Raw genomic sequence first — 15,682 nt, 5'->3', positions numbered from 1 at the left:
AGTTAGAAGCCCGTACAGCACAGGAAGAGGGAGAAGCAGCTCCCTGGAGAAGCAGCAGCAAAGTGAGATCAGGGTAACAGAGAACTAAAGAAAGCACAAATGCAAATCAGGTGGCCACAGGCCCTGGCTGGCCAACCTCAGGGGATGGAGTCCAAGAGCTTTGGTGCAGGCTTCTGGATGGATGTACCAGACCTTCCTGCCTCCCTGTGCATGGTACCTGCTCCCCTTCCCCACCTCTCAAAAAGGCTGATCCTGATTTTCTCAGGAAACCTATCTGGCCTTGGCACTTGTCTCAAATTACAGCATGCTTGCTATGGCTCTACTGTTTCTCACAAAACAATTATTTCTATTACATCTCCTACACATCCTTCTTTTTTCTGTTTGCTGCTTTCTCTCTTTCTTCCCCTTGCAACCAGAGACACTGGCCCCTGCTCGGCAGGCTGGCTGCAGGACATCTCTGACACATAGAAGGCAGAGCAGGTAGCTGTGTAACACTGACTTACCACATGGAGAATATATTTCAGCAGCTGTCCTGGGGAATCAAACATCTCTGACTGCTTGTGCATGAGACTAGGCTCTGGCTTTGCACCACTTGGCTCTGGGACATCCTGAGAGCATGCTGGAGTATTTGTTACAAAGAGAAGGAGCCAGAAGCTCATGACAAAATGGAAGTTAAACAAGGCTGGAGTGATTTGCAAAGCAAGGGCTGTAGCCTTTATAGCTCGTTTCCCCTGGAGTGGTGTCACCTGCAGTGGTTTCTTTACCAGGGCTACTTAAATTGTGCATGATGAGCTGGGTCTATCTCCTCTTTTAGGTAGGAAATGGTGGCTATTGTCTGTATCACTGTAGCTGCCAAAGCTTGGTCAGGTCTGTAGGACAAGGAGAGGGATTGCTTCCCGGGCACTTGGCAGTGTGTGTATATGTAACACAGATGTTGGGCAGGACAAACATTGAGGCATTTGCTCAACCTGGTATGTTCCTGGTCACCTTTTGTGTCTGTTTGCTGTGTAGGGGAGAGGCAATGGGGGAGAGGATTCTCTATTAAAGATACAATCAGATGTTGACTGTGAATATGGACAATCATCCAGGGGGAAAAATCCACAATGCTTTTGTTTTGCCTTCAACAGAATCAGACTTGAAATCTTGGAGCTGGTAGAAAATGAAGTATTTCCTACCCTGGGCAGCTGGTGCAAGGCAGAAATGTGTGCTGGCATGCAAAGCAGAGATGATCTCTCAGCTTAGCAGGTGAGGAGGCAGCAGCAGCTGTAAGCTCAGGCTAGCGCAGTGGTGATCCTGGGACTGCAACACATGTATAAGGGCTACTTTGGTGGACTAGAGAGCAGGCTGAATCAGGCCCTTGTGCAAAAAGAGCCCATACCCAGCTGAGGAAGGTTTGCAGGATCAGACCCTGTTGGTGCTGCAGGTGCTAATACCAAATCAGTGCGTGTCATCGTCAGGCTGTGCCTGGAGCAGGCTGACTTGGATCATGTCCCAGGTATAGTATGGAGGCTGCCAGGCACTGCAGCCAGAAACACTTAGTGTTCACCTGGAATATGTTGCATGATATATTTAGAAACCTTCCCTCCCCCTGCGCCCCTCCTCCCCCCCCCCCCCCCCCCATTGTTTTTAATTACATTCAGCATTTGTGATATTCCTGACAGTGGTTGGCCACGTGGTTTTGCAAAAACAAAAACAAAATGCCACCACCCAGCAGTGTGTGGGCCCGGTGTCTGCCTGTGAGCCAGGTCCCATCTGGCTGTAATTACCAGCTTCACATCAGCAGAAGAGTGTAATATTTAAACACAAATGTTTGATGTTTGCACAGCAAACCTCAGGATGGAAAGCTCTTGATAATCGGCCTGCAGGAGAGGAGGTGGGCCTGCCGCAGGTGAGCAGGACTGAGGTGTACAGGTGGTAGCAAGGCTTTGTGGGTTTTCCTGGGGATAGAGGGAAGAGCAACACTGAGCACGGGAGGCCTTTGTGCCTCACTCCAGGCAGAAGCTCCCCAGAGCCTTGCAGTCCTCATCACTGCAGCACAGGGCAGCTGACACTTGCAGGGCTCTCCTGTCTTCTCCCATTCAATACTTGTGAGATCGTCACCAAAACTTGCAAGGTGGTTGAAGTCAACACAGGCTCCTTGCCCAGAGCAGTAGCCATAAGGATGGATAGCAAAGTCTGTTGGATCTCAGCAGCTCAGTGACCAGCTATCTGCAGCGAGGAGCGCAGGCTCTGCTGTGTTTCTTGAGCACCCGAGCTCGCAGAAATACAGTGTCTTCTGCTGGCCCCTAAAGAGTAAGGCTGAGAGCACAGCAGGTGTTAGTTACTACAGGGTGGACCTCATCTCTGCCAGGAGAGGTGGCTCATGATGAGCTCCAGCCCTTCCAAGGGCCTTCTCCTACCCACAGAGGACTCAGTCTGATCTGTCTTGTATATGAGACTGCCTTCCTGCCCTTCACTGCTGATCCTCTGGGGAAGAAAACAACAAACTAGAATTTCACCCTGCTCTGACTGGGGTGATAGGTAAGAAAAGAGCTGAATCCATTGCCGGACACCTCTGGAAGGTGATAGAGACACATGTGCTGTCTGCAGCACCCTCCTGTTCTCCTTAGGGTCTGAGGATGACCTGGCACACCCAGCCAAATGGCACTCTTGGAGCTGCTGGTCTGTGTGCCACCTCCTGTAGGGTAAATGGCCCCCTTGGTTTGCTCTCCTGATGGAGAAGAAGAGGCATGCCTGGCGATGGCTTTCATCCATGGTGCCATTGCGGGGCTAGTGGATGTCTCTTCCTGAGCTTGTCCTGCTGGGGCTCAACTTGTCATTTGCTATCAGCAGGAGGCTAGAGCAGATGTAGGGTAACAAATGCCTCCTTGCCGCTTCAGGGGCTTCTGAAGCCTCTTTTCTGCAGCTTGTGTACCCAAGGCAAGCCAGCCCTGCTGTCATCTTTGCCTCCCAGCAGCATTGCTCATCTCAGCCCACTTTAAAGCCGCATCCTGACAGACCAAAATAAATCAATCAATAAATAAATCGTCCGTCTCGTCTACAGGATTTTGCAGTTTATTTCCTCAGCACCGATGAAAAATAGTTGGATGCTCAGTAGCTTCATGAGACTAATTATGATAAACGGCCCCATCGCTGCTAATATCCGGCCATTAATTCCCAGATGGAGCTGCAGAAAATGTCAGGAATGGAAATGTCAGCTCTCTAAAAGGACCTGGCAGGTATTGAAGTGGGGACTGGAGCGTCAGTAGAGGAGGGAGCAGAGGGAGAGCTAGGAATTAGCAGGATGCTGATATGCATTTGGAAGCTATAATTCTTCTGACTTGATTGCCCGGTTTCTCCCGGTTGCCTCTCTCAAGCCATGCCACAACCATGACTTCCTCTGGATTTTGCCTACTCTGAGTACTTTTTCCAGCACTGATGCAAAAGATTTGGCACTCCCTAAGTTGGTGACATTCCCTTTGGGCAGAAGAAACTCAACCTTAAGCTTTAGGAATCTCCTCCCCACCAAAATCCCCAGAGATGTCACCCTGCTCTGCAGGATGGACACACCAGTAATGCTCTTTACACCATTGACAGGAAGGCTGACTTGCAACGAAAGCTCACATCCAAACTCCACTTCCAGTCTCCTCTGGATTTCATATTTGCATTCACAATCATATTTACATGGCTACAAGAATCAATTGCATGCAAAAATCAGACAGAAAACAGCAAAAACCCACTTATTATAGCTTTTAATGGTTTCTCTGTGTTTGAGAGGGCTCTTTACAAGAATATTCACTGTGAAGTGTGAAGGTACTTCAAGAGTAGATGAATCAGCCAGATAAATTATATGAATGTCCAGATATTGACAGCACTGTGTTACTGATGGCAGGAAGTCAGGCTGGCACCTGGTGCAATAAATCAGCTGATGAACAAATGTCAGGAAGGTATGTTTTGAAGCCATTCTAATCCAAGAATGTTGAGTTGTCCTCTCGTATGGAGAGACACTGCTTTGACATTGGCATGCTGGAATCTCTGCTTCTGATGGTGTTACACTTCTAAGGTCTGATGCAAAGAAATGTATCAATTTTATTGCTCTATTTGGCCCATTGTCTCAGACCCCACTCTGCACAGCTTCTGGAATGCTGCTGTTCAGGTGAGGCTCTATCCAGGCTTTTGGCACAGGCTCTCAAGTGGAAAAAATCTAAACAGGTTGGGGGTTCCTTTATCAAATGCCAGTTGGTTGAAAGAAAAGGTTTTTGCAGGAATCTATTATTGTTTGTCAGCAAAGGATAGAATTTTTGATCAAAACCAGATGATTTTGATGCTTACCTGCTGAGAGAAGAGATAACAGTGAGCCTGATGGATCCTATCCAGACCACAGATCTGAACCAGAGCTCCCCAGCCCCCCCAGCAAGTGCACCTTATGGTACAGAGCCAAGATGTCTCCATCTCATTAATAGTTTGATGTTCCTTTGGAAGCTTCAGTGAAATTTTCCAGCCTTTTTAAAAGTGGGTAAGTAATTTCTCCTGATCCTGTTTAAAAAAATTGTGTCCCCCTGAACTCCCTTGAGCATTCAAAATTAATTGTCTGAGGACCTTGATCCATATGTGTTGTCTGGGAATGCCTGAGTTGTAAGACTGCTGGTAGCTCTTCAGAAAGGCTTGCAGTCCTTTTAGGACTATTTTCACCGGGGGCGGGTGATACATTTCCTAGAAGAGAGCAGGGTCTATCTATAGCCTCCTGAGTGCTGAGTTTTGTGTACTTGAAGAGTGTTTATATATGAATCTCTGAAATTTCTGAAGAGTGCCAGGAAATGTCACCTCTCAAGCTACATCCTCCCCAGTACAGACTGGGTATATTGGCTTCCTGGTGAGGCAGACCCTGGTATTCTCACCTGGGATGACTTGTGTCCCAGCTGTCAACACCCTGCTCATGGGGTGTGAGCCACCTACTTTTCTGCTTCTGTGTCCCAGTGATTAGACTGATGGCTCCATTTTATGCTTTCTCCTAGGAAAATGGGGAGGTGTCTGCACCATATTTGCCTGGGGAGCTACAGAGTTCTGAGCCCTCTCGGCATATCCTGACAAGTGACCTGTCTGTGTCATCTCAGGTTGCACAGAATCTGGCCGTCTATCTGGCTGGGGCTTCTGAGGAATTTAAGGATCTAACCCCAAAGGATTTGGAAACCAGAGGGTGGGATCTTCAAGAGTATCTCTGCCACTAACCCTCTCTGAAGTCAAGGACCTTAAAAAGTACATATTAGGCTCTTGTTGGAAGAATCTCCCAGCTCACTGGTGGCTGACAGGCTCTTTCTACCTGCAGGCCTATGGAGGAGATGGCAGCATTGCATTAGAGACAGTTCTGGCCAATTCAGCTGAACTTGAACCAATCATGTAAAAAATGCTTGCTGCAATCCTCTCTGCCCACCCCCACCCTCAACGCTGAGGCCTGCTTAGCTTCTCCATCACCGCCACTGCCTGCCTGCTCAGGCTTGGCCCTGGCAATCCTCACTGTCATCTTCCTGCTTCTGGCCAACCCCACACTTTTGTGCACTTCCCTTGGAGAAGCAACCTCTGCCTGCAAATTCCTTGGGAAAGCATTCTGGCTGGGTTGATGGTGTGATCCTGAATGTGAAAGAATGCACCCTGGGGAGATGATTTGCTGCAGCACAGTGGTGGAGGCAAGGGAGAAAGCTAACCAACAAAAATGTCACTCTGTCAGGGTCAAAGTCTCTTTCAGTTTTTGAGGCTGCTGTGAAAACTGTGATTGGAAAGCACAACATTAGCAGCTGGCTGTTGGGAACAGCTCCTCTGGTTCCAGTCTGTCTGAATTCAAGGTGACAGCCTTACACTGAGAGCTCTTGAAAGTATCAGGAATATAAGTTAATTTGATATCACCTTTCCAGACTCAAACTGCCTCTTCAGGAGAAGGGCACAGGCAGCACAAAGCCAGACCTTCTCTTGACTCTCCCTGCTTTATGACTTTCTTGTGGGTTTGCATTTTGGGGTTCAATTTAAGGAGTTTCTGTCAAATGTACTGTTAGCATTGTCAACATGTAGTGTTTTACTCCAGATTAATGCTTTATCTCATGTGTGGGAATGCATGTAGGTGTGGAGGCAGAGAAATCTGGGGCCTTATTCTCCAGTGGCCTTGTGCTTTGAGGATCTTTTACACCTTCAGCAAGATGTAGGGGGGCGGGTACTGAAACACTGCTAAATCTGAAGGGGCCTGCCACCCACTGTGGGTAAGTGCAAGTGTTGAAACCAACCAACCAGTGCATCATCTCTGAGGTCCACAGAATTTGGGCTTTTTGGTATTTTATTATTCCTCCCATAATTAGGGGAAGACCATTCTCTGTAGAAGTGAGCTTTGGTGTGATATGCTGTCCTGGTGTTTTCTGAGCTATCAGTTTGGGATTGATGCACAAGAGCCAGAGGGGTGAAAGTGGAGAGGAGGGAAGGTGGCTTCAACAGCTCATGGACAATGCAAGAGAGAAGCTGAGCTCTTCAGCTGGAATAGAACCTGAGAGACAGGATGAACCATTAGCAGATTTCACTTACTTCCCCTTCCCTGTGCCAGCTTACATCCTAACACCCACTGAAACCAGTTTGATTCTCATGTTCAATAACTGGGAGAGATGAGAGCTCTGTCCCTGACTGTGGGTCCAGACTCTGCCAGCCCCTGCTCTTGCTTTCACCATGCCAATGGTTTGGCTGGTTGCACAGGGAGAGCAATGTTTTCCTTCTCCCAAAAGAGCCTTGCACTAGGGAAAATCCTGGGTAAGTCACTGATCAGCCTCAGAAACCTCTTCTTGAAGAACAGGGGGCTTTTGGGAACACAGCATCACTTGTAAGAATGGGGGGATCTGTGTCCTCAAAAGAGCCCATGGCAGAAAAGCAGCAGGAAGAAGAACTGTCAGAAGAATGACAGCATTAAACATTTTGTGCCAGCCCAGCTGGGGCCAGCATCTCAGCCCAGAGTGCTACAAGAAGGAGAAAGCACAGAGATGCTCAGCTGTCCCAACTGCCTGCACTGCTACTTTGAACCCGCCTTTTGCAAATGATTAGGTCTGATTCTCCTTTGCCAGGCCATGCTGGGCTAAAGGAGCATCCATGGAAGCAGGACACGGTGCTGGTGCACCCTGCTGCAATCCTTGGGAGAGAGTCTCTGGGGAGCCAGAAGGCCCTTCTGACGGCAGGTCAGGAAATTAATCAGTCATGGTAGCACAGGGATGGAGAGCAGGGTGGCTCACACACCTGTCTGCTTTCTGTTCTGGCCTGGTGAGTTTGTGAAGGCCCAGCCAGGCGAAACAGCTCAGCTTTCATCTCCTGATTCACTGAGGCATTGTCGAACTTTGAAAGCCTGGTCAAAAATGAAGCAGGGCTAGCAAGACCTGCTGTGAATCCCAACCCACTGCAGGGGAGATGAAGTCGGAGTGAAGTGGATGGGAAAGTGGCTCTACCATTGCTTCCTCCTAGACAGAGGAACAATCTGAGACATGACTCCAACAAGACCTGTAATTATACCAAACCTAATCAAGGCAACCAACAAGCACTTCTTTCTTAAGTAAAGCAATGAGGCCAACAGTATGACAGAGAGTCATACTGGGAGTTTCTCACAGCAGCTGCTGCTTTGAGCAGGACAGGGACAATCCAGTGTGGGGCTGATCAGAACACCTTGGCAGGAGCTGAGCATTGCTTGGAAAAAGCTTCCTTATTGGGAGAAGCTTGTGTTTCTTCCCCGAGGCTCTGCCTGCCAGAGCTTCAACCTCTCCCTGCCCAAGCCTCACATCTCCTCACTTGCAAAGTTTTGGATGGCACAAGTGCCCTTTCCACCCTTGACTCCCAGGCTCTTTGCACCCAGGGCCAACCTGGCTGCCCAGGCAGGGAAGGAGCTGGTGCTCATTGCCTGGGCTCTGCTGCCTCCCCGTGGCATGCCCCCCACCCTGGTGCCACCCTGCCTGACCCTCTGTCCCCATGCCAGGCCAGGCAGGTGTCCCTCCAGCTGTATTCTCCTCAGGAAGCCCCACAGAGCTCTGCTCCTCCTGCCCTGCTTCTTAGGGCTTGTGCCTCCCCGGGTGCAGAGCCGGGCAGCAGCAGGACTTGCTCTCAGCTGGTCTGGGCCAGCAGCTGTGGGGGGCAAAGGGGCCACAAAGCTCCCCTCTGGCAGGTTCCTCTGGTCTCCTGCTTCATCCTTTCCTCCTCTGCCCTTTGCCCTCCCTCACACTAAGGTTTCTTACTTTTACAGCTTTTTTTATTCTTTAAATACTTTGCTTCTTCCATCTTCCCCCTCTCCCTCGAAATAACCCAAACCCGTTCTTCCTCACTGCCCTGCAGGGCTGGCACTCCTTGTTCCCTCCCCATTGTCCCTCCTCTGAAATCCTAGCTTGCTGGGGCCCTCCTAGCAGGTCCAAGTGCCACCTTTCCCTCTGTAAGACATGGTCTGTTCTCCAGCACATCGTTAAGTCACCTGGCCCCACCTGACATGACCCCCTAGCTGTGACCGCTCAAGACTTCCACGAGCACATGATCCAGCGGGCAAACAGCTGCACAGCCCACCGCCTGCTCGCCTGCAGTGGTTTCGGGGCTGGGACGAACGGCCCCACCATCGACGCACCCACCCCGCCCTCAGCTCACGGCACCGCCCCCGGACCAGCCCAACGGCGCGGGGGGTGAACCCGCCCCCTTCACGGGTGGGTTCCCCCGCCCTGCTCCCGTAGCGACGGGGCCGGTGCCGGGCGGCGGCAGTTGAGGGGCTGCCCGGTGGTCTCTGCCGGTGCGTACCGACCGCCGGGCCGGGGGGAGACGGCGAGCTGCCGGGCGGCGAGCTGCCGGCGGGACCCCGGCCCGGGGCTTCGGGGTCTGAGGAGGAGCTTTGGGGGAGCAGAACCCCGCTGGGCTGGAGGGCGGGGGTGGGCGCGCCGGGCAGGCGCATGGGCGGTTGCACAGACGGATGAACGGACGGGTAGACACGCAGGTGTGGGTTATGAGGAGTCCTTTGGTGTTTTTTTCAAGACCCTGGAGATGTCTTTGAGGAAAGTTTGGCTTCCTCACACCGTCAGAAGGGGGGTGACCCCCGCGCCCCTGGTGCAGAGAGGGGGCAGCCCCCCCCTCCCCGCCAGCTCAGGGGGCTTTGCACTGCCCCGTCTCCGCAATTAGCACGATTAGTTACTGCCCTTGGGTTGCTTTTCCTCCGCCCGAGTGGCGACGGAGGCGGTTGTGCTGTATAAACAAATGCATTTGGAGTCACGGTCTAGATACTCTGTGTGGTGTCTCGTAACACCCGCCATGGCTATAACCTGGAAGCGTGTGGTGTAACCCTGTTGTTAAGGCTCTCACTGTAATGAGAACGGTGTTTGCCATCGCTCTTGCTGTTCCCCCCTGCGGCCTCAGGTTCTAGCGGTGGTTGCGTGGTGCTCTCCCGTGGAGAAAGGAATGCATTTTAAAACCCAGAGGAAAATCAATTTTAAAACCTTGCAAATTGTTGGAGACGATGAGCTGCTATAAAACTCAAGATTACTCTCAACTTTTTAAAGCAGGAGTAGAGGATAATGCTTAAAGACATTTCTTGAGAGCTCATCACCTTGTCTAAGCTATATTATATGGCTAAAATTATGGGAAGGGTGGTGTAGTAGTTGGAGTTCTGGCTAATCTACAAATAAATAGATTTCAGATACCTGACTAGGTTTCAATCTGCCGTTTTGCTTAGGAGTTAGATTATTTTTAAAGTACTTTTCTCTTTTTCTGTGGCAGTTTTTTTTGCTGTTTTGAACCTTATTTGAAAGAAAAGAGTCCATTTTGTCAGAGCTTTGGATCAAAGAATTGAAATAGAGGCAACAGATCAAAAAGCTTGTAGCAGACATTGAGCAAGACGTGGGAGTTTGACTTCTTGGATATGTAAAGCCTGGATTTACTGAGAAATTGTAATTATAGTTTTGCCACAATGACACACAGATGCTGTAGCTAATGTTGTGTCAGCAATGCCATTAGAACATGCTCTCATTTTGAATAGTTCAATTTAGCATAGTACAATGTACCTGGTATATCTAGGAAATGTGCTTTTCAGGTGTGAGAGTGCATGGCTGGTATTTCAGCAATTGTGAAAAGATTTTTTCACAGCTTATTATAGCTAAAGCTGGGATGGCTCTGTGCCAGGCAGATGTTGGCTGTTGAAGAGCAGGGAGATATTCCTGGGTGCACAGGGGCAGCCGAGAGCAAAGGGTTATTTGGGATGAGTAGAGGATCTGCTTTCAGGAAGACATCTGCTTTTGATGAGCTGAACTCCTTTTTCCCCCACCTTTGAATCTCTCCTTGTTGAAGGGGAGCTCCAGCCCTCAGGAAAGTGCTCCCAGTAGGAAGGGAGTGAAGGCTGTGAACATGGTGTGGCAGCCAGGGTGTGACATTGTTGGCAGCAGCCACATTATTTTGGTTCTAGGCAGACATTGCCAGTCCTGCTAAATTGGGAGTGGGCTCAGTCACCCACCCTACCCAAGGTGCAGATGAATCTTGCATTCTGGAGTTAGGGGTTTTTTTTAACTTCATGGGTTTAGGATTCTGGTCCCAAGAGGTGAAAGTACAGCAAGTAATGTTGCCACCTCCAACCCTTGTCCCAGAAAAAGGATGCTCAGGTGACATATCAGGAGAGCCACTGCAGGGTCATTCCACCTTGCTGCTGTTCTCTCTGCTGGTGTGGCAGGCACAAAAGAGTCCAGCAGTGATTCATCAGGAATCCTTGGATTTTGGCTGATACCAATCAATCCTGCTGGGCTGCTAAAATAGATATGGCCAGAGCATAAAATAGCTAATAAAAACAAAATCCTCCATGGAAAATTCATTCTTCAGGGTATGAGGTTCCAGTTGCTGTGCCAAAGAGAAGCTGAGAGGAAAAAGATTTGAGATTTTCTAGCTTGAAGGAGGGGAGGGGGTATTATTGATCTTGTCTCCCAGGTCTCTCCAATCTGCTCATTTACTCTCCTTCACTTGAAGGATTCGCATCATGGTAACCTTGATTTATTATCTGATTTCTGTTTTGATTCAACCTCTCAAAATTGTGCACTGGCTTGAACCTGCAGTAATAAACCAGCACAGTTATTCCCTCTTATCTGCAGCATGCATGTCGTGCTTTCTGTGCTGTGTGTACCGAGTCATTCTTGCAGACAGACAGCAAGGTGAAATGTAGAAAAAAATTGCCCTCTTTGATCAAGAGTGTAGGACAGGCAGAGTTTTCACTCCATTCAAGGGCAGAGCAGAGAGGGCATGGCAGGAAGGGATGCTGTGGTGTTTTCTCCATGAGACTCCAGACAGGTGTGTAGGCCACCAGCTGTGTGACCAGGCAAGGTCTTTCTAAGCTGTGGCAAGCTGTAGGACTCTGCAGCCTGTTGCAGAGGCTTGGCCTCCAGAAGTAAGCAAGGCAGATAGATGTGTGGGTCCTAGCAAGGGTGCAGGATGCAAACCATTAGTCGTGTAGGACTGGATGAAGAGTCTGGATCTTGCCCTGAGCAGTAATTGATAAAGAAGTCATATTGCACCGAGTGTAGCCTGGAGAGACACCGCGGGGAGCTCTGACTCCTAATTTATCACAATAAACTACATGGGTATGTGTACCTCATTACATCAGCTCATGTGTAGAGGTTGGAGGGGCTTGTGTCACTTTAGCTGTACTAATGAGTGACAGTAGTTAGCTCTGTGTTTAGACAAGCCTAAAACCAAGGGTTGCATTATTACTGTGCCAGAAGTCTGAGGGCTGCTCTTAATACCCTCAGCATGTATTTTTATAAAATACAGCCATGGAGCTGTGATGTTTGCCTGGACATGTGACTCCCAAGGTGGAAGAGGAGAAATTATTTGTGAGCTGAGATCACCAGCAAATATATCCCCTGCAGGAGAAGAAAGAGGGAAGCTTCTGGCTGTGTTTTAATATTCGTTAGGCGATGCTTAAACATCTCTCCTGAATTATTTAAATGAGTCAGATTTTGCACCTGGGAGTAGCTGTGTTGGTGTCTAACCTGTAGCCTGCTCCCACTGGAGTCAAGTGTGACAAGGTTTTTAAGGGATTTGGGTATGGCTAAAGAAGCACTTCTGTTGTAGTCCCAGTTTACTGAAATTCTCCTGACAGCCTTTTGAATTCTGCCACAGATCCGGGAAGCCCCTGCTGCTTCAGGAAAGCAGCTTTTCATGCATATAGTGCTGACTTCCCCCCTCCAAAACCCATTTGCAATAATAAAGCACTCTTTCCCAGGGTGAGTGAGCCATGGAGTCAGCCCTGTGAGCCCAGGTCAGGAAGGCAGTGCTCGGTATCAAAGCAGGGGGTTGAACCTGCCTTGTTACCCCCTCATCTTCTTAGCAAGCCAACGACATCCGCACGGTGGGAGGGTGTGGAGGAGCCTCAAAGATAGTGTTTAAGTGGCTCAATGTCTTTCCACTCTAGCAAGCCCAGGGTTGCATCACAGCATCCTTCTCCTAAGAAGATGGATAAAGCAAAGAAGGATTTGAGGAATTCTCTGGGAAGGAGCCCCAGCCCTTCTGATGCCAGCAAGGAGGCTTCATGCTGGGACTGCCGTCCAGAGGTGAGTTTGTTTCTTGCTGATCGCTGCAACCAGGGCTCAAAAAAATACTCGGCCTTTAGACAGAAGACATTTGATGATGATGTCCTCACTCCAGAAGCCTGCAACATCTTGAAGGTAAGTGCAAAGAGCAGTTCTCTTTTTACCGTTGTCCTTCTAAAATTAAAAGACCTGTAGTACACCTGGTATGGTGAAATACAGCTTTCACCTCAGGTCCTAGCCCTTCATTTTAGTTAGAGGCCTTTGTGCAAGACCTTGACCTTCACAAAGTGAAGCCATGAAGCTCTTCCTGATCGTAGCTGTGCTGCCTTCCTCAATGTCCAGTGCTATCACTGTCAACATCATCATGTTGCTGGGATTTAGGTTGCCAGTGTGGCAGGGCAGGCATATGGTTATGACTGCAAGTGATATTTAGAAGAAAAACCTTGATGACTTGCCTATCTCTTCAGCCCCCAGTCCACATTTTGAGCTGCTATCAGGCTGCATTCTGATGACAAATCCTCTGCCTCTCTATGCTGGCTGAAGTTTCCAGATATTTTTGCCTTTTTGAGCCTTTTCTCACCACTATTAACAGTTTCAGTTGTCCTTAAAGCACTGGTAAAGTTGGTTGTACAGTCTCACTTTCTCTCTGGACCTCTATAACCCACCCTCTTGCTGCACTGGAACGGTGCTTTGTTATCTCTGACACTCCTCACATGCTGCCTTTCAGGATGCTTGTGCTGGCCCCTGTATGCACCATGCTTTGCTGAGACAGGCAGACCTGGAGGAGCACACCCCTAAAGGTAAATATACTGAGAGGGGACGTGATGTGGTGGGAAATGGGGCCATAACTGTTAAGGTTGCTTGTTGTGCGTGTGCTGGGAACTCGGCTGGTGACTCTGGGCCAGTGCACTGCTTTCATTCTCCTGTCAGTGCCAGGAATGGTGCTCAGCTGCTTGAATGTCCCATGAAAAGTGAATTTCATTTAGAGATGGAACAAAGTGATTGGCTGGTAAAATCATGGTCCCTTTTCTCCTGGTTATATTCCCCCAGGGTTCAGGGTGGGCTGCATGGCTGCCTACAGGAGTTCGGACTCATGGGCCATATGCCATGAGAGCACTAAATCTGCATATGTTGTCATTTTGTTTGGAGCCAGCAATGCCCCTTCCCTGTGAAAATGAGACCTGCTCACGAGAGCTGTACTCAAGATCTGGATACCCATAGCCAAAATCATTCTCCTCCCTCATTTATTCATTCTGGGTCCAGCTGTGCCCCACAGTGACTTGTTCTCCCTAGATGCAAGGGGTCTTTGTGCATACAGAGCTGCTGGTCCCACCTGCTTACAAGAGCTGCTTGTATCAAGGATGCTCAAATAAAGGAACAGAACATGGTTGAAAGATTGGCAGCACTCTCCTGGCCCCTGGAGCACTCTTGGGGATATGGATCACAGGCTGGCAGCGGGTGGGGAGAACATGTGTGTGTGAGAGGATTTTAATCTTGGAGAAAGATGGTAACTATATATACCACCTTCCTGTGCTTAGAAGTGACATTTATTTTCATGAGTGAGGACAAATGACTGCATCCTCAAGTGAATCTTGACAAGCTAGACTCATCCCTAACAAGTGGAGACAGATCTCTATTTATGATCTGCTGGTTCTTCAAGGGGGAAGAAGCTATCAAGCTGGAAATGTAAATGCAAATGAAACACTAAGTATTGACATAAATAGTTGATAGTGCACAAAGTGCCATGATGGATGGTGTCATGGATTTTGCAACAATGAAGTGACAAAATTGGAACAGCTGTGCTCCCTGACAACAGACACAAATCAGGGCCATTCTGTAAAGACCCCAAGCAAGAGAGATGCATGAGGCTAAAGGTGCTGTAGCAAACCCTCTGCATCTTAGGGATTGCTTGAAGTTACTGTAAACATGCATGTTGGTATGGGCAATGGAAATGTTTATGATCATGTGTATCCAGACTAGTAGTCCTTCCTGGGAGGGGAAGATTGAGAGGGAGGAGCCAGTTCAGTGACTTTTTCCTGTAGTGTCTAAGCAGACAACATAGAGCTATGGGGGTTGTGTCAGGGGCCATTTAAGAAAGGAAAGGGAATGACCTCCTAGAGGACCCTTTCTGTACCTGATCATCCTGAAATGTGTCTGGCTTCAGCATTACTGGCTGCTCTGCACGATTTCTTTGAAATCAAGGGGTTGCATCCATGATTCAAGATAAAGCAGGGTGAAGCATTGGGTGCAAATTATGCACATGGAACAGGGTGAAGGATTGGGTTCAAAGCCTGACACCCAAAATACCCACTTATGAGCCAGAAGTTTAAATTTCTTCCTAGTAGAGTGTGAAAGTTCATAAAATGAAAAGCTTTCACTCTACTAAAATCCATTTTTAGCTCAGTGCTCGGCTCTGTCTAGGAAATAGTGCTTTTTAAAGCTTCCACACAATTACTTAATTTAGGATAAGCTCCAAATTCCCAGTTTGTTTCTGTTCTATTATTTGTGACTTGTTTAGCAATAGAAGCAGTTTATTTATGGAGTAAATGACATGGTTTAATTTCAGCCAGTTCTTGGAAATGTATACTTTTTGCTTCATCCAAATTTCCCTTGAAAACATTTGACTAAATGATGAGATTGGTTGCTGTTTAACTCCATTTTTCTCACACCACTGCTGATGTGAGTGGGTGGTTTGCTTGAGCAAAAACTGGGGAGAGGTTTGTCCCACCTAAGGTGTGAATAGGAACGTCAGCACATGAAGATGACCTGAGTGTTCATAAGCCTTTTATCACTCTCTTGACTGAGTTCCTCCCAGCTACATCTGGTGTCAGGGCACCCCAGGGGGGCAGGGGAATCCCACCCCTTCCTGAGAGTGAGGGAAGCCTAGAAGTCTCTAGTGCACTAGTGACAAGAACTTGCCCATGTTCATGTAAAGATTCTGTAGCAAAGATGGGAACAGAACAGAGCTCCTTAGAGCCAGATCAGTGCCCTGCCTGGTAAGATGCCTGACAGTATTTCTCAGTGGAGGCTTCTTCTGTGCCTCATTTTGATACTGAAAAAACATGATGACATACTGCAGTGAGGGGAAAAAAAGGTGTTCCTTTCAATTTCCTGTTTGATGTCTGCTTGATCTCACTAATCTAGTGAAGTGACTT

The 15,682-nt window shown here is 48.6% G+C and overlaps 1 protein-coding gene across 1 annotated transcript in view; it reads left to right on the top strand.

Moving 5' to 3' along the window:
• The window catches only part of DNAH1 (dynein axonemal heavy chain 1), an 88,792-nt gene that overhangs the window by 28,542 nt on the left and 44,568 nt on the right, over positions 1 to 15,682 (top strand). Inside the window, 3 exon segments of the mRNA XM_051627875.1 lie at positions 8,703 to 8,758; positions 12,410 to 12,662; positions 13,255 to 13,327. Coding sequence (XP_051483835.1) covers positions 8,703 to 8,758; positions 12,410 to 12,662; positions 13,255 to 13,327 — 382 coding nt within the window.

Source organism: Apus apus, chromosome 9, assembly GCF_020740795.1.
Source record: "Apus apus isolate bApuApu2 chromosome 9, bApuApu2.pri.cur, whole genome shotgun sequence".
Taxonomy (NCBI): Eukaryota; Metazoa; Chordata; class Aves; order Apodiformes; family Apodidae; genus Apus; species Apus apus.
Note: the sequence above shows the minus strand (reverse complement) of the source record. Positions and strands in the feature narration are given on the sequence as shown.